At 43.4% G+C, this 18,817-nt stretch overlaps 1 protein-coding gene across 2 annotated transcripts in view; it reads right to left on the bottom strand.

The window, feature by feature from the left end:
• Positions 1-18,817, bottom strand: part of ABCB5 (ATP binding cassette subfamily B member 5) — a 52,459-nt gene that overhangs the window by 19,423 nt on the left and 14,219 nt on the right. For both annotated transcript variants that reach the window (XM_053410169.1, XM_053410168.1), the window contains exons 3-15: positions 16,155-16,272; positions 16,015-16,069; positions 14,644-14,791; positions 12,777-12,837; positions 11,178-11,369; positions 10,715-10,886; positions 9,072-9,196; positions 8,394-8,571; positions 6,768-6,881; positions 4,861-4,971; positions 4,388-4,513; positions 3,346-3,549; positions 1,254-1,424 (exon numbers count right to left, since the gene is read on the bottom strand). In XM_053410169.1, the coding sequence (XP_053266144.1) occupies positions 1,254-1,424; positions 3,346-3,549; positions 4,388-4,513; positions 4,861-4,971; positions 6,768-6,881; positions 8,394-8,571; positions 9,072-9,196; positions 10,715-10,886; positions 11,178-11,369; positions 12,777-12,837; positions 14,644-14,791; positions 16,015-16,069; positions 16,155-16,272 (1,775 nt within the window). The remainder of the gene's footprint in view (positions 1-1,253; positions 1,425-3,345; positions 3,550-4,387; positions 4,514-4,860; positions 4,972-6,767; positions 6,882-8,393; positions 8,572-9,071; positions 9,197-10,714; positions 10,887-11,177; positions 11,370-12,776; positions 12,838-14,643; positions 14,792-16,014; positions 16,070-16,154; positions 16,273-18,817) is intronic.

Genomic DNA, 18,817 nt, shown 5'->3' with positions numbered 1-18,817 from the left:
GGGCGCGCGGGACAACCCCTCCTCAAACAACATTTGTATCGGTTCAGAGTCCAGATTCCAGCCGAGCCGGTGGATCAACATCGCAAAGCGCGACCAGTAGTCTCTAACTGACTGGCTACCCTGCTTGCACCCCATCAGTTCCCGCCGAGTCACACTTTGCTCCACTTCGCTGGAATACATCGCATTCATTGCCTGGAAGAATTTCTTAAGGTCCTTCAAGGCATCATTTGCGTCGCCATTAGGGGCCTGATCCATTCGCGCGCCCCATCCTCCTGATGCCCCACAATGTAAGCTACCCTCTCCCCGTCATCAGCAAAGTCATTATGCTGCAGTTCCAAAGCATACTCTATTTCCGTTCGGAAAGCATTGTAGTCCTGGGGTTTCCCCCGAAACTTGTGTACCAGCCCCAGTACTTTCCTTGCGATTGGGGTGGGTCTGACCTGTGCATCCTGAGCCCGTCTTTCGTCCAGCCGCGCCGTCAAGATAGCTACATGCTGTTCCAAGTCTCGGTTTCTCTCTACCAGACTCGGCATCGCAGCTGGTTGCTCCGGCTCTCCGGCTGTCCCTGTTCGGTTCATCGTGCTGCCTCTCTGGGGCTCCGCACAAGCAACGTCAGTGACTGACGGATTGCTGTAATGGTTCTAGGGGTTGCTCGTGCGTAAGTTGTCGCGACTCCTGGCTGGGTTACCTGGGTGAACCCTTTCTGTCCGGACAGCCACCCATCCATGGCTGTCTCAATCGCTGGCAGAATCCGTCAGTGGGCGTTTCTTGAACTTCTTCCAGCAAAGAAGTTCTTTGACGCCTAGTCTCCTCCTACTCTCCCTGCGCGGAAGTCTTCTGCGCAGGGAGGGCGTGGGCAGTGGAGGACCCGTGCTCTCCCCGCTGGTCTCTGGCGAGGAGTCCTGGAGCCCCCTCGCCGATTCCCCCATCTGCCCCCCTTCTCCACTGCTGCTACGCTGATTTCCTTCCCCAGCAGATGGGCTGCCTCTCTCCCTACTGGGACCCTCTCCGGCATCCCTCTGGAGCCTTCCCTCCGCCTCTGGCTCCGATGGCAGTTCCCTGACAATATGCCTCAAGGAACTTCAGTTTTTAAACTGTAGCTCAGTTGGCTAAATTGTGGTGCTGGTAACGCCAAGGTTGCAGGTTCGATCCCCGTATGGGACAGCTGCATATTCCTGCATTGCAGGGGGTTGGACTAGATGATCCTCAGGGTCCCTTCCAACTCTACAATTCTATGATAACAGACTATTTACCTTATCAAGTGCTGCTTGCACTATGGATTCGCTTTGATTATCCAGAGCAGAGGTAGCTTCATCCAGCAACAGGATCTTGGGGTTCCTGGCTAGGGCACGAGCAATTGCTATACGTTGTTTCTGCCCTCCACTCAGCTGAGCGCCCCTTTCACCAACCATGGTGTCAAATTTCTGGGAAGCACAGAAATCAGACTGAATCACATTAGAGTTTCTACTCATAGTTACAAACAAGAAAAGGCGATGCTGCGTAGAAGTAACACTCTACAGCCAAACACAAAACATTCAGTAACATTCAGCAAAGGAGCTTTCGTTTCTGTTTTCAGGGTACCATACCTCATGAGCATGGGTAGGCAAACAAAGGCCCGGGGGCCGGATCCAGCCCAATCGCCTTCTAAATCCGGCCCATGGACGGTCCAGGAATCAGTGTGTTTTTACATTAGTAGAATGTGTCCTTTTATTTAAAATGCATCTCTGGGTTATTTGTGGGGCCTGTCTGGTTTATTTACATGAGTAGAATGTGTGCTTTTATTTGAAATGCATCTCTGGGTTATTTGTGGGGCATAGGAATTCATTCTCCCCCCCTTCAAAATATAGTCCAGCCCCACACAAGGTCTGAGGGACAGTGGACTGGCCCCCTACTGACCCCTGCTCGTGAGCATAACGACTTATTACTTGCAGCACAGATGGTGCTAATAACAGATTTATCTGTAAATATCTGGGATGCGGGTGGCGCTGTGGGTTAAACCACAGAGCCTAGGGCTTGTCGATCAGAAGGTTGGTAGTTTGAATCCCTGCAACGGGGTGAGCTCCCATTGCTCAGTCCCTGCTCCTGCCAACCTAGCAGTTAAGAAGCTTTCTGAAGCATATCTATGATAATAATGAATATGCATGAAATCAGTAATTTAACAGTTTGCCTATAGAATCTGTGTAAGCCAAAGGTCGTTCCAGCAAAGAAAAAGAGAGAAAATGGTGGTCATTATTAAAGAAACACTTTAATTACAAGTATGCATTGTTTCATGAGTAATGAATCTAAGAGAAGTGACTCAGAATCTGGAAAGGGAACAGGAAGTGTGGGAGAGGGTGCTCTTCCTTATCTCAGTTTGCTGAGATCAGACTCGTGTGAGCACACCTAAAATTGAAGAAAGATTATTGAAACCAGTATAGTACTTTTGAAGCTTTGGTTGTTGCTTACATGCAAAAGCTCCGCTGGTGAGGTTTTGCAGAGCAGCAGGGCACTGCCCCACCTGCAGCTCAAGGTGGTTGTGGCCGAGGGGGTGTGTGTGTGGGAGAAAATAGCTGCTTACCCGGCTCTAGGTGGGCAGTGGTTGTGGCCCCTCGCGGGCTGCACTCCATTCCCAGAGTAGTGAGGAGTCACCTCCCAGCGGCCAGCCATTGTAAATTCCCTGGCCAACCACACTGCAGGGCAGGATAGCCTGCAAAGACTAAAGATTAAACTGCCAATGGTTGGGCTCGATCATGCAATGGCAGTAAGAGTGGTTCCTGGACTGACTCCCCCAAATGCCCTCTTTTGGACCAGTGACAGGAGGCCAGCTTAGCTTCAGAGCTGAGCAGAGGGGCATTTCCACTCACTCCAGTGCCCCCTCCCACAGCCAGATGTACAGCGGCGACCCGGAAGTACCGGAAATGGTTACTTCCAGGTTTCACAGCTTGCGCATGCGCAGACGCGCAAAATGACGTCACGTGCATGCGCAGAAGCGGCAAATCGCAACCCGTGCATGTGCAGACACGGTTACATTCTGTTCAGGTTGCGAACAGGGCTCCGGAACAGATCCTGTTCGCAACCAGAGGTACCACTGTACAGTCGTACCTTGGTTCTCAAACAGAATGCGTTCCAGGAGTCTGTTTGACTCCCAAAACCGTTTAAAAACCAAGGCGAGGCTTCTGGAAGACACGGCAGATGGAACACTCACTTCCAGGTTTCGATTGTTCGGGAGCCGATTTGTTCGGGAGTCAAGGCATTTGAGATCCAAGGTGCGACTTTAGTTTAAAAGCTGACACGTGTAAATCCTTGCACATGTAGGAACGAAGTTCTCCAGATCATAACAGAGAATATGACAGTTCAGGTACTCACATCAGGAAGTTTGGATATGAAGTCGTAAGCATTAGCTTCTTTTGCTGCTTGCTCAATGTCAGCATCAGTAACATCCTCTCTGCCGTAGCGGATGTTGCCTGCTATTGTAGTAGCAAACAATACGGGTTCCTGGCTTACAATGCCAATGTTTTCTCTCATCCACTTGAGATTGAGTGTCCGGATATCGTGTCCATCTATGGTTATCTGGAATAAAGATGCAGCAATTTGTAAGAGGTCACAAAAGCAGGTTTTAAAATGGGCCTAGTTAATAGCTACATTCAGATAAACTTTCTTAGATAACTTGTAACTTCACAGATGATGCAGGGATAAATATACTTCAGTAAGCTATAGTTTTCCATTACATCTGAACCACAAAATGGTGGTTATTTGCTTTTAAAGAAGTCTGGATATGAAACTATGATTTAAAGTTGGCTTCAGATCCAGACTTGTTTGGAAACCACTGACCACAGTTTCCTGGTTTGAGCCTAACAGATGACTTCTCGATTTGTTTACTCAATTGCAAAGGGAGGGTGAAGAGGGGAAATGATGTTTGTTCATATCGTATTATGATTGCTTGAATGCAGCCTATTTCATTAAGGGAAAAGCAAGCTAAAATGTTGACACATACGTACAAAGGAATACTCAATAATAAAATAATACAGAGAATTGATAAGATTAATTTTAACAGAAGTATTATCTGTGTAGAGTATAATATCAAAAATATAGACATGTATGTATATATGTATAATATATATAAATGAAAATGTTAATAGTATTTTTTTTGGGGGGGGTCATTTGTGATCATTTTTATTCTGTTGAAATAATATATAAACTAAATGACCAGAAGCAGGAAGCACAGACTAAGAATTGCTCTTAAATTTAGTGAAAGTATTTAAAATGGGATTACTTAACACAGTGGCAAAAGCACAGATGAATCTCTTACAGCAATGACTTCCAACCAAATATTTCAGTGCTTTTTCATATAGCAAGCTGCAACTGCTGACACTGAAAATTGAACAGCTATGGTTCCTTCAAAACATACCTCTCCTTCAGCGGGATCATAGAATCTCTGCAATAGCTGAATTGTAGTGCTTTTCCCACAGCCACTGGAACCGACAAGAGCAATAGTTTTCCCAGGCTGGATTTTTAAACTCAGACCTTTGAGAATCTGGAATTATTCACAAACATTTAAACATTTAAAACACAATGAAATAAAACAACAACAACCCAGAGATCACAGAGACCTTCAGGGTGATTTGATCGATGAACAACATCCTAAAAATGAAGCATGTTAACAGAGACATGGTTGCTGTATCTGAAAAACACACGTTGTATTTTGAATGTAAACACTTGATTTAGTTGCTGATCTTTTTATTTTGTTAAACAACAGCAATCCTGGTGATATATTTTAACAAAACTATCAGTACTTATTTGGACACGCAGTAAATTTTAATGCACATTTCCTTAAATACCCGAAACAACCAAAAAAGAAAAAAAGAAAAAAGAAAAGCTTACTTGAGTATCAGGCCTTGAGGGATAGCTGAAACAAATGTCTTTGAATTCAATCTCTCCTCGCAGTTTGTCTGGCTTGAACCCCTCACTGGAACTGCTGTCTATGGGGCGCGGCTGGAAAGGAAATTGGAAGTAAGATACATTTCTGTAACTGTGGCATAACACAGGCACGTTCTTCATTTTATGTCTAATGATAAACAAACAGGCCATTTCACTCTATAAAATACTGCACGACTCTCTTCTCTTCCAAAAGGGCTGTATTTCTGGAAACCAGAACTGCCATTTCAGATGGCGGGGAACAGGATTCACAATGAAGTTCAAAGATCACAACTTGCATAATATACTTATGGAAAATAAAGTAGCGAAAAAGCCAGTTTGCTGCAGCTACTTTATTTTAACACCTCATAAATAAATATATGAGTGCTCCTGAGGAATGAAGGGACACGGGTGGCGCTGTGGGTTAAACCACAGAGCCTAGGACTTGAGGATCAGAAGGTCGGCGGTTCGAATCCCTGCCACGGGGTGAGCTCCCGTTGCTCAGTCCCAGCTCCAGCCAACCTAGCAGTTCAAAAGCACGTCAAAGTGCAAGTAGATAAATAGGTACTGCTCCGGCGGGAAGGTAAACGGTATTTCCATGCGCTGCTCTGGTTCGCCAGAAGCAGCTTAGTCATGCTGGCCACATGACGTCAGATCCCTCGGCCAATAAAGCGAGATGAGCACCACAACCCCAGAGTCGGTCACGACTGGACCTAATGGTCAGGGGTCCCTTTACCTTTACCTTTTACCTGAGGAATGATTATTTGTGGGCTAAAGCACAAGGCTGAGGTGACTCCTTTCTTGTTAGCATGGTGTAGTGGTTAGAGTTCTAGATTAAGACTGGGGAGGCCCATGTTCAAATCCTCACTTGGCCACGAAGCTCACTGGCTGACCTTGGACCAGTCATTTTCTCTCAGCCTGGCCTACCCCAAAGGGCTGTTGTGAAGATAAAAGCTGTATTTTGTGATAATTGTGTAATAGGGCGGTTCATAAAAAACTTTTTTTTTAAAAAAAATGCCTGCTCCAAAAGTCTTATCTTACTACACTAGGAATTATATTTCATGCATATCAGTTAATATCTTGACACTGCTGCACTGAATTGAAATTTCAGCCTTCACGACATAGGAAAACAGCCAAGTAAACAGCTATTTTCGTGGAGGAGGGTCAAGATATTAACTGATATGCATGAAATTTCAGATATTGCTATATAATCCCTAGTGTAGTAAGATAAGACCTTTGGAGCAGGCATTTTTTTAAAAAAGTTTTTTATGAACTACCCTATTGTGTAAGCCAATTTGAGGTGCTTCCAGGAAGCTTGGCTATCCAAATTGCAAGGCGGCAAATGTAGAATGCTGTTGCTCACTTTCCTTCCCGGTGCTGAGTGTTGCTGCCAGTTCCTGAAAGGGGCAAGGAGCTCAGCACAGCAGCAGAAGTGTTACCGTATATTGCTGCTGAGTTCCCTGTGTCCCATTCCTCTCTCTCAGAAATCAGCAGTGATGCTTGGCATTGGGAAGGTTGAGCCAGCAATGCCATCCTACCTGAGCTGCCTTGCTGACCATTGCGTTTCTCGAGTCCTGAGAATTTCTCAGTGCTATAGTTGCACACAAGCCATCTGTAAACACATCATTAAATCTTGTTATCCCACATGTTGCCCAAACTGTTTGCATTTTTCTGTTTTAAAGCCATAACTATATATAAAGGGATACTAATGGGTTTGTTTGTTTGTATTAAAATCCAATTTTTCCCATATTTGCAATGCTGATTCAAGAAATGGCTTAGGATAATTCATAACCTTCTATAAGAGCCTGTGTGATACTAAGGTAATTAGTTAGACGATTACAGCAGTCATATTATACAACCCAGCCAATAAATACCTTCCTGATAATACTAAAGACTTCATAGGCTGCTCCTCGAGCATTGGCCACACTCTCCAAATTTGGGGAGGCTTGTCCAATGGAAAATGCGCCAACAATCACAGAAAAGAACACCTACAGTGAGGAAATGGTTGAAATAATTAACATTTGAAAACTAGGGATTTGCCATCAGTTAATGCAGTACCACAACTGCAATTCTATGCCTGGAAGTAAACCTTACTGAACACTTACCTCCAAGTTAACATGACTTTTTAATTTTGTTTACAGCAGAAACACTTTTACAAACATTTCTCCCCTCTCTTAAGTTTCTTCAGCTATTAAAAACCTCCTATGTAGTCTAGCTATTGTGTCCAATGGAAAGAGCAGTTGAATTGTTCAGTCTGTAGAGCAAGAGACTTGAACTCAGGGCCATGGGTTCAAAACCCACGCTGGGCAAAAGGATTCCTGCATTGCAAGGGGGTTGGACAAGATGACCCTCGCGTTCCCTTCCAACTCTACAATTCTATGATTCTAAGAGTGCATAGTATGGCTATTTCTGCAAACAGGTGGAGCGGTTGATTGACTTAGCTCTGATAGAGACACCTCTGTCTCGATTATTTTATCACGAGGTGCCACTACAGGGAGGAAATTAGTGCTGAGTAATATTTTGTGCACAGATTGCCTTGCTGAATGTTATCTGCATCGACAAGAAAACAGGTCAAATGATGCATATTGTATGGTAGATCAGGTTCATACACAGAGAGATTTAGTTAGGTAATGTTAGATTCTGGGCTTAATGGTATTCCCTCTTTAGGTTGCAATGGGTTTATTGGGTTATTGCGTTTGGTTTGATTTTCTTTGTTGTGGTATTGTTGTGAACCACCCTGAGACCTCCAATTATAGGACAGTGTATAAGTTGAATAAATAAATGATGACGATGAACTAAGCCAAGAGAGGGGTACTGGACTTCTGCCCTAATGTCCTCGCCCAATGGCACATACGTATACACTTTAACAAACTTTGGTCACTGTGAATGTTGGAAATTACTGCTTCCAGTATCCACACAGCACCAGTTTGATACGAAGTTCATTACTGCATATACTGATCTGCAGATCAAGATAATATGTGCAGAACCAGGTAGCAAGGCTTCTGTGGGTTGGGCTCAAATCTCCAATGCAGCCTCTACTTATAAGTTCAGAGCAGTGGCGTCACAATGCGGGGGGGGGGGGACTGCACCCTGGGTTTCATGGCTTGGGTGGGGTGACAAGAAGGTACCCTGTGGGTGATCGTGGCGGCACAAGCAGCCATGCCACAACCGCATGTGGAGGACCCTCCGTTCATGGCTGCAGCCGCGAGCAGAGGATCCCGGTGCTGGCAGCAAACGGCTATGTACAGCGCATGTGCGGCATCACGACGGAGGGATCCCAGCACCATCCGTATGGTGCTGGAGCGGTGCCTCCGGCGGCAAACCGCTATGTACAGCACATGTGCAGCATTGCTATGTACGGCGCATGCTTCCTACGTAACAACGCCGCACATGCGCCCTATATAGCGACGCACCACCCAGGGTGTCACGACGCCTTCATTCGCCCCTGGTTCAGAGAACATTTTTTTAAAAGTCTGCATTCAGCAGGACAACTGACTTACAATTAATACTTTCCCGATGTTGTAGTTTTCTTCCTCTTCCAATGTGAGCTTGGTTCCATACCAAAAGGCAAGTGCATAGCATCCATATATGAAAAACTGGGAGACACCCATAGAGACATTGGTGGTGATGCTCTTTTTCATTCCAACAACCCTAGCGTCCTCTAGGTTTGCATCATACCTGAAAAGAAACCGCCAAATGTGATTATTTAAGGTATTTCCCACTCAGTTCTGCTTCCATACAGGCAAGTACTCATTGCCATTTATCTCTACAAAAAAACCCCATACCACTTAAATCTTCTGAGGCTGCTAGAACTACACTGGATTTTTCCTATCTGAAGGTGTAACCCACTGTTTTAGCAAGAAATGTGCATGAGAAAAGCAGGCATGCTTCATCCTGTGATGCCCCTTGGTTGGAGGAAGATGTTCGAAGAACACAGTTCACACTGGCTTACAAACCTGTTTCTATCAGCCATGTTGGATGGGCAGAATTATAGCTTGGTCTCCACCTGAACATGCGCAACAATACACACATTGGGTTCTACACTAATCTGGAGGGATGCTTTCAGTTGCTGATCTCTAATGCTCTCAAAGAACCCCTGTTTCAGCTTTTTCAGAGAAGGAACAAATGTACCTTCTAAATAGCTTTCCAATTACGCTTATTGTTAGAAGCGGCCTTACCTGGCTGTAGCTTTCGCCTGCCCATTAAAAGCAACAACGGTCCTGATGGCCGACAATATTTCTTCTGCCACAGCACCTGCCTTAGCATAGGCTGACAGTTCTTTAGTAGTCAACACCGACAGGAGCTGGAATATGTAAAGAATGAAACGAAAAATGAAGTTGTTTCACAGAACAACCCAATAAACTCATAGAACTATCTATGTGACAGGAAACGGGGACGGGTCTTTTATTCATAGGCAGTATTTCAATTCTAGCTCTGAATGACCCCTGGTTTACACCAGAGTAAGGAACATGTTTCAGCCCATGGACTGCATTGTCTTATAGGCAACCATCGGCAGGGCTGAATGCCAGTGATGGGCTGCAGGCCAGAGGCAAAAGTGAGGAACAGATCCTGCAAAACTCTCTTCACCCAGGCAAGCAAGATGTATAAGGGCACTTTCCAGGCATGCAGAAACACTCAAGGAGGTCAAGGAGCAGAGTGGTGAGGCGAGGAGCCTGGGAAGACCCAAGGCCCAGAGAAAGCCCCGGAGGCCTTAGCCCTTAGGTTCCTCACCTGTTTTGCACCAACAAAATGCGTTACTTGTGCAGACAGTTCTCTTGCCTGAGAGACTTCTCTTGATTATATAATAAAGCTGATTATATGGGTTTTAGCAAAATGACTAATATACTACTTTAAAAATGTATGTGCTGAAAGACTGGAAACTCCTTATAGACTTTTTGAGTGAAAAAGAATACAAACTTATGATAGCTGGGTTTGAGGATTGAAGAAAATATTGCTTTTATAGAAAGCTGAATTGATGGGTGATATATTGGAGTGGATGTTTTGAATAATTTTCTACGTAAGGCTGACAGACGGAGAATAAGAAGTTCTCTTTTCCCTTCCCTTTCCTTTTTTCTTTCTTTCCCTTCCTCCCTCCTGGTTTATGTTTTTAGATTATTTTATCTTTGATTAAACAGTAATGGATATTAACCTCTGTACATTTTCTTTCAAACATTAATAAAATTTATTTTAAAAAATGTTTGTGCTAAAAAGGTTGCTGCTTTTCTTTAAAACAATGAATTCAGCTAGTCTTTGTGTGGGGATGAAGGAAAATGAGGCCGTCTCTGTCCAGTTCCTTTCCATAGCTATTTAATTATAGTCATTGGAATCTCCAATTATAAGGCATATGTGCCTTATCAATTAGCACCAATTACAGGAGGCTCAGATGTGGGTTGGGTAGATTTATTATTCATTATTATATACTTATCCCACCCCTTCCTCTCAAGACCCCAGAATGGTATACATGGACCTTGGTATACATGGTCAGGATGAGAGAAAATGATTTGCCCAAACTTCCCCCATAAGATTTATGGTCACGCAGCAACTTAAGGCTAATCTCTCTGGTCTATGTCCAACTTTCTAACCACACTCTCTCTCTCCTACAAATGGTTAATAAGAATTCTTAACATGACTGGAACAGTTTCTTGGCACCAAGTTATGCCAGATTAATGGGGCAGTCATTAAAGAGTGTTTTAGTTCATGAACACCATGCCATTCCCCCCCCCTGCAGGTTTTCATTTTATCCTTCTTTCCTTCGATTCTTCACCCTCCTTTGTTGCACACATAAGGAGAATTTTCATTTGTAGCAGCTCAAGCAACTTACATATGACCACACACCCCCAGATACAACGAGAAGCGGGCTAACAGACAAGATAACCAGGGTCAGCTTCCATCCGTGCACAAATCCTATGATAATGCCCGTCAAAAACGTGCTTAAATTCTGCATTATTATGCTGAGCTTGTCTCCAATTCCTTCGTGAATGGTGTTAATATCACTGCAATTAAGGATGAAAAATGTGAATGTCAGTTGATGTTTTTATTCAATAGTTAAGTCTTCAACACCTTTTTGAATGGTGTTGAAATCACTGCCGTTAAATACAAACTTTTCTCAGTATGGCAGCCTATGTACCTTCCCATCCATTTGGTTATGAAGAAGGAATGCATATGCAAACGCATTTTGGAACTAGCCATGTAGGGATTTACACCTGGTCCAAAGCTGGAATCAGTTTTTGTTACATGGCACTGACCTTTCCCCCAGATTATAACATAAAACAGAAACATCTTACTCTGTTAATCTCGTGTTCAGTGTTCCAATCTGGTTGGTATCAAACCAGGCCATCTCTTGGTGAAGTACAGCAAAAAAGAACTTCTCGCGTATCCTTGCTGTTTGTCTTGCAGAACTGGTCACAAAGGTCCACACCTGAATCATGCTGCAGAGCAAGACTCCAAATCCAATACCAACAAAGTAGTAAGCATGTCTGTTGAAGAAACAACAGGTCAGTGGAGTATTGCAATCCAACGTTTCCCACATCACGTCTTCCAAGTGTTTGGGACAAGAACTCTCAACAGAACAGGTCATCCTGGCTAATAGTTAGATACAATGAGATTTAGAGTCCAAAATCTCTGGAGGGTACCAGGTTAGGGAACATTATTTCTATGCCACCATTCAGCTGAAGAGGCAGCTTGCAAAGCTTAGGAAGGTGAACAGTGTCTTCTGTGCTACAACTGTTATATTGGGGAACTGAAGCTGGACTCACAGTTAGGAAGTGCAAGCGCAAAACAAAACTGATCCTTTAGTGTGGCAGCACCTACATTTTGTAACTCCCTTCCTGTCGACATTAAGCAGGTGCCTTCACTGTACTCTTTTCAGTTCCTCCTTGAAACATTTCTGCTTAGGCAAGCCTACCCAGACAGGTGGAAGCTATATATGTACAGTGGAACCTTGGTCCTCACACAGCTTAGTTGGCGAATAAATCGGCTCCCGAATGCCGCAAACTCGGAAGTAAGTGTTCTGGTTCTCGAATGTTTTTGGGAAGCCAAATGTCCGATGTGGCTTCTGCTTGAGTGCAGGAAGCTCCGGCAGCCAATCGGAAGCCACGCCTTGGTTTTCGAACAGTTTCAGAAGTCGATTTGATTTCCTTAACACATGGGTAGGCAAACTAAGGCACAGGGGCCAGAACCGGCCCAATAGCCTTCTAAATCTGGCCCAATCTTCTGACTGCTTTTAAATACCCATTTTAACTTATTTTATGTAGAACTACCTAATTTTTAAGCTAGATTTTTTTTAAAAAGGTTTTTATAAAATAAAACAATCAAGCCGTATATGAATTCTGTTAAATAAAGGAACACAATGTGCTTGAGAGCAAGATGAAAGTCCATGGAGGATAAATCTGTAACTGGCTACCAGCCATGACGACTATGCATTACCTCATAAATCAGAGGCACATGTTTCATAGTACCTGTGTTCAAGCATTTGAAGAGTACTCTTTGGAAGAAAGACCCATATATCCTTCATGTCACTCTCATTATCAGAAGAAAATTCTTAATTAATGTTTTAATATAATTTTTCATGGTAATTGGGGAAAAAAGCATTGGGTTGTATCCAACACTGGTCATATTCCTTGGAATAGACCCACTGAAATTAAGTTTATGTTGTGTACCACCCTGATACCTGTGGGTATAGGGTGGTATACAAATTTAATTCAACATCATCTGAATAGCTGTCACTGGGGAACAACTGTGTGAAGAGGGATGTGACTTCCCAACCAGCATCTGGTGAGCCACTGAAGGAAACAGGGTTTTGGGCTAAACAGGTCTTTAGTATTCTTATGTTTTTAAAGTCAGCCATAGCTCAGTTAAAAAATAATAATTGGATAGGTCCTTACACGGCCATTTCGTTTTCTATATCTGAAGGTGGACATCCTGAGATATTAGCTAGTTCAGCTCCTGCAAAATAGAAGGCAGTAGTTATAATTATCAGAAGAGGTGCTGCGAGATTTTTTGGCAATGCCATCTTAGCATTTTTACATGGCATTGCATGGCACTGTTAATTATTACTTGACTTAACAACAAAAAGTCTCAAGGAAAGAAAGATTAAGAGTCACACTTTAAGCAGCTATCCGGTTTCTAACCTTCAGACCTGATCTCTTCATGATGTAGGCAACTTTCCTAGGCATTTTTTAAAATATGTCAGTGTCAATAAAACATGCATTCAGTCCATGAGGGACCAAGCATGGCATATTAGTTCCATGTAATGTTTCCCAACTTAACGTAACTGGATTTAACAGAAGCATATGACTGTTACACAGCCACTAAGTAATACTAAACCCACAACCCCTCCATGGGGAAGTCGCTCATGGAAAAAAAGGAAAAATAAAATTGAGGGTTGTTGTTTTTTAAGCACATAGCATTTGGAACCTGGGATGCGGGTGTCGCTGTGGGTTAAACCACTAAGCCTAGGACATGCCAATCAGAAGGTCAGCAGTTCGAATCCCCACAACGGGGTGAGCTCCCGTTGTTCAGTTTCTTATCCTGCCAACCTAGCAGTTTGAAAGCACGTCAAAGTGCAAGTAGATAAATAGGTACCACTCCGGTGGGAAGGTAAATGGCGTTTCCGTGCGTTGCTCTGGTTCGCCAGAAGCGGCTTAGTCATGCTGGCCACATGACCCGGAAGCTGTACGCCGGCTCCCTTGGCCAATAAAACGAGATGAGCGCCACAACCCCAGAGTCGGTCACGACTGGACCTAATGGTCAGGGGTCCCTTTACCTTTATTTGGAACCTGTTTGACACATGTGGCTTTTTCATCCCTCCCCCCCACCCTATGTATCCTTACAGCTCTGCTAATGCATTCTTTTATTATGTAGACATCTAAGTATGAAACATGCAATTACCCAAACATATGGGATCCATTTTCAAGCCACATTGTCCACAGTGTTGAAACTGATGCCCAAGTGGACCCTGATTTGTAGGCCGGATCCAGTTGCCATGGCTGCCAAACAGTAGCCATTTGCTTCTCCCAAGCTAAACTTTCTGTAAAGCAGCAATGGGGAATCTCTGGCCCTTCAGAAGTTCTTGGACTTCAACTCCCATCAGCCCCAGCCAGTGTCATCAATGATCAGAGGTGATGGGGTCTGTAGTTCAAGAATATCCAGAGGTCTACAAGTTTCTCATTCATGCTGTCAAGATTTAACAACTTAAGCAAAGGTTCATTTATTTTATTTTATACTGAGTGCTTGAAGTAGCCTTTGCTTGATTACAGTTCATCAAGATTATGAATGTAAATTGGGGTGGGGGGAGGTGAATACTGATCTCTAGCATTTTAAAGCTCTGTGTTCTCCAACAATATTCTCAGTCTCTCCATGTCTAGAAACTCAAGAAGCCCATAATATTCATATATTCTCTCTTTCTCTCACACACTGCTTTTTTCCCTAAAACAATGTCTAGGGGTACTCTCATTTTCCTGCTCATATTGAAATATTGCCCCACAATGAGACCAAACTTAGATTCACAAAACATTTAGGGGTATGTGTACCCCTGTGTGTCCCCCCCCAGAAAAAAGCACTGTGTGTGTGTTTATGTCTTATATTTATGTTATTTTTCTTTCTCATTATCCTGTGTATGACTGTAACACAGAATGCATTGATGATGATATGATAAAACAGAAAAGCAAATTAAAAATATATTAATAATAATAAAAAAGAAACTCAATAATCCTAAAAAAGCACAGATGGGGCAAACTTAGTGATTTTTACCTGTAACATTATTTTGACCGGCCAACAAAAAGCTGTTTGTCATTTCGCCGAAGACGATGATTAAAAGTGGCTGTCCAGTTCCAGCTGCAGCAGCTGCGATTAACCCCACTATCATTAAAGTAATATCTAGCCCATCTGCAAAATGAAACTAAATTGAGAAAGAAAAAACAGGAGGAATCAGGTGAAATTATGGCAGAATGTGTGTATATATGTGTGTCTCTGTGTATATGCCCGTATGTATGTACACACACATCATACTTAGTCGGCTGCTGGGCTTTCTTTCTGTTCTTCCTACCCTACTGGTGCTCTTCGTCCGCTTATGCAGAACAGACCTTTGTACCCTCCAACATTTCTCTGATGAAAATAGGGACATTCTATTGTTGTTGTTGTTGTTGTTGTTGTTGTTGTTGTTGTTGTTTTGTTGTTGTTGTTGTTGTTGTTGTTGTTGTTGTTGTTGTTATTATTATTATTATTATTATTATTATTATTATTCCCTCCATCTGGGCAGCTTCCAACATATACAAAAACATAATAAAACATTAAACATTTTAAAACTTCACTATACAGGGCTGCCTTCAGATGTCTTCTAAAGGTTATTTAGCTCCTTGACATGGGGGTGGGGTCACATAATTCCATACCCTCCAACATTTCTCTAATGAAAATAGGGACGTCCTAAGGAAAAGCAGGACATTCTTGGATCAAATCAGAAACCAAGATGGCTTCTGTAAATCCTGGACTGTCCCTGGGAAACAGGGACACTTGGGAGGGCCTGGACCTTACGTCAGAAAGGCCTCTCTCCAGCTGAGAATTTTCAGTCATCATTTTAACCTTCTCTCTCATGGTTTCTTTGTTCCCATTGCTCTCTCCATCTCTGAGCAACTGGGAGTTGATCGACAGCCCACCTTTCTCTTTTAGTTGACTAGTTCCTCACACTAGGTCAGGCATATCCAAACTTGGCCCTCCAGCTGTTTTGGGACTACAACTCCCATCATCCCTAGCTAACAGGACCAGTGGTCAGGGATGATGGGAATTGTAGTCCCAAAACGGCTGGAGGGCCGAGTTTGGGGATGCCGGCACGAGGTATTCCAAATCTCATTTTGAAGAAAAAGAGATGGCTGGTTGTCTTCCTCATATTTTGTATTGTAGGATCAAGAGGAGGACTTGGGCTCATATATTTCCTCATCACTCTTCCCCTAAAACATCTGGAGGCCACCAGGTTCCTGTGGGTTATGTTGCTTGTGCTATGGAGGAAATGGGGAAGGGGTACATGACTCTGAGTGATGCTCCTGATGTCACTACATTTGTAGATGTGAGGAAGGCACACATCTGAGCCAACCAAAGAAAATGACGAAGGCAAAGAAGCATACTGACCAGCTCGAAAAAGCCAACTGCCTTCCCTTTCTTCTTTGGCTTCTCATTTTTCTTTCTGAAAAGTTTTGAACAGAAAAGCAAGTCAGCTGAGGTTATTTGTGGAAAATGAAAGGCATCAAAGCGCATAAGGAAAAACCTACTTTTTCTTCTTCTCCTTTAAATGACCATTTGGTGTAGGTTCTTCATCCAAATGGAAAGAAGGGTTGTCATAGGCTGGAGGTTCTGTTGATGGGAAAGGGTTGTCATAGCCTGGCGGTTCTGTTGATGGAAAAGTCAGTTGGATTTCATAGAAATAGTTGGGTTGGAATCCAAAGAATTCGCTTGAAACTTTATTCATCGAATTCTCCAGGAACACGCTTACGTTTGGCAGGTGCCAGCCCCATACCCTAAACACATCTACAAACTATATAAACCTATTTAACTCTATACTACTGAACTGATTCAGGCTGAAATTCTAAATACAGTGGTGCCCCGCAAGACGAATGCCTCGCAAGACGAAAAACTCACTAGACGAAAGGGTTTTCCGGTTTTTGAGCTGCTTCGCAAGACGAATCTCCCTATGGGCTTGCTTCGCAAGACGAAAACGTCTTGGAAGTTTGTTTCCTTTTTCTTAACACCGTTAATACAGTTGCGACTTGACTTCGAGGAGCAACTCATAGAACGCAGTGTACATAGTAGCCTTTTTTTGATGTTTTTAAAGACTTTGGTGATTTTTGAAGCTTTTCCAAAACTTCTTTTGCAGCCATTTGGTAAGTTAAGCTTTTAAAACTTTTTTGGGGGGTTTTGGATTTTGGGTTGGGGTGTTTGGAATTCAAGGACTTGGTGTTGGGGAGGGGTTTGCAAGAATCTGGAAGCTTGTGTGTTTTTCCTGCATTTTTATGATTTTCTGTGACCATTGGGCCACTCTGCTGTTTTTAATTTTTTTTTCAGGATTTGAATTTCTGTGTGCTGGGTGGCTGGGGGAACAGTTGGGGAGGGGTTTGCAAGAATCTGGAAGCTTGTGTGTTTTTTTCTGCATTTTTATGATTTTCTGTGACCATTGGGCCACTCTGCTGTTTTTTTAAAAAAATTCTGGATTTGAATTTCTGTGTGCTGGGTGGCTGGGGGAACAGTTGGGGAGGGGTTTGCAAGAATCTGAGAGCTTGTGTGTTTTTTTCTGCATTTTTATGATTTTCTGTGACCATTGGGCCACTCTGCTGTTTTTTTAAAAAAATTTCTGGATTTAATTTCTGTGTGCTGAGTGGCTGGGGGGACAGTTGGGGAGGGGTTTGCAACAGTTGGGGAGGGGCTGGGGGAACAGTTGGGGAGGGGTTTGCAACAGTTGGGGAGGGGCTGGGGGAGCTTTTCAGGCGATGCTTCGAGGTGACTGATTGCACCACCATCCCCCTTCGGGAATTCTGGAAGGACCACTTTGACATCGTCACCTGCTTGAAGATGATCACCAGGGCCTGGGACGGGATCAGCCAGAGAAATTTGAATTGCGCTTGGCGCAGCCTGTGGCCAGACTGTGTGGCACCAAGTGACTCTGATGCACCAGAGTCAACAGTGGTGCAGGACATTGTTGCCTTGGGGAGGACCATGGGCCTGGAGGTCACAGAGGAGGACATCAGCAAGCTGGTGGAGGAGCACGACCACGAGCTGACCACTCAGGAGCTGGTCGAACTGCAGGCAGAGGCTGCGCAGGAGCAGGCCTCGCTGGAAGAGGAGGAAGCAACTGAGGAACGGCTGTCCTCCAAAGAACTGAGGGACATTTGCCTGAAGTGGAAGGATGTGCAGGCTTTTGCACAGCGGCACCACCCTGACAAGCACGTGGCACATGACCTTGTGAACACTTTTGATACGAGGGTCATGTCGCCTTTCAGGGAGGTGCTGAAAAGGCGGATGAAGCAGCAGACCATGGACAGGTTCTTCAGCAAGAAGCAAAGAGTGGAAGAGGAACCTTCTTCGAGTTGTCCCCCAGAGTCTTAGAAAATGTACTGTACACTTTGTTGATTTTTAAATGTTTTTCTGTCATGTTTAGAAACTTAATTTATTGTTCCTTAAATTTTTGAAATGCTCTTTACGGTATGTGTGACTTTAAAGAGCACTTAATAAACTCTTGTTGTACCAAATTTGGCTTTGTTTGGACTTTTTTGACCATAGGAACGCATTAATTGATTTTCAATGCATTCCTATGGGAAACTGTGCTTTGCAAGACGAAAAATTCGCTAGGCGAAAAAATTCGCGGAACGAATTAATTTCGTCTTGCGAGGCACCACTGTATACTTACTTGGAAGCAGGACCTGTAGAAATCAGTGAGACCTGCTTCTCAGTGAATGTGGAGATTGGACTTGCAATAGGATTGCAAATTTTAGAAGCAAGTCCCTGAAATGTTCAATGAGCAAAAGAAATACTATAGATATTAAATTTAAAATCAAAGCAATTGTTTCTATTACTGATGCAATAATTAATCTGCATTGTGCCTGAAAATGCAGACAATTATTTCTGTTGTACATTAATGAAGATTAATCGTTGCACTGTGAAAATGTTGCCATTTACCAACAAGTCTGAAAACACGTTAGATTTTTATAGAGACACCTTACTAATATGTGTAAAACAAATGAAATAAGGAACGCACCCCTTGCAGTACACATCATGTGCCAATGAGATGATTTAAAACATATGGCTTTTCCCCCACTAAACATTTTAAAAACAATGTTTTAATCTGCTAATGAGTTCACAGGTCTTCACCAATAATATCTCAAGAAGATTTCAGTAGACTTCCACCCCCAACCCCCAAATGCATTATTTTCTCAACAAAAAG

The sequence above is a fragment of the Podarcis raffonei genome, chromosome 12, assembly GCF_027172205.1.
Source record: "Podarcis raffonei isolate rPodRaf1 chromosome 12, rPodRaf1.pri, whole genome shotgun sequence".
Classification (NCBI taxonomy): Eukaryota; Metazoa; Chordata; class Lepidosauria; order Squamata; family Lacertidae; genus Podarcis; species Podarcis raffonei.
Note: the sequence above shows the minus strand (reverse complement) of the source record. Positions and strands in the feature narration are given on the sequence as shown.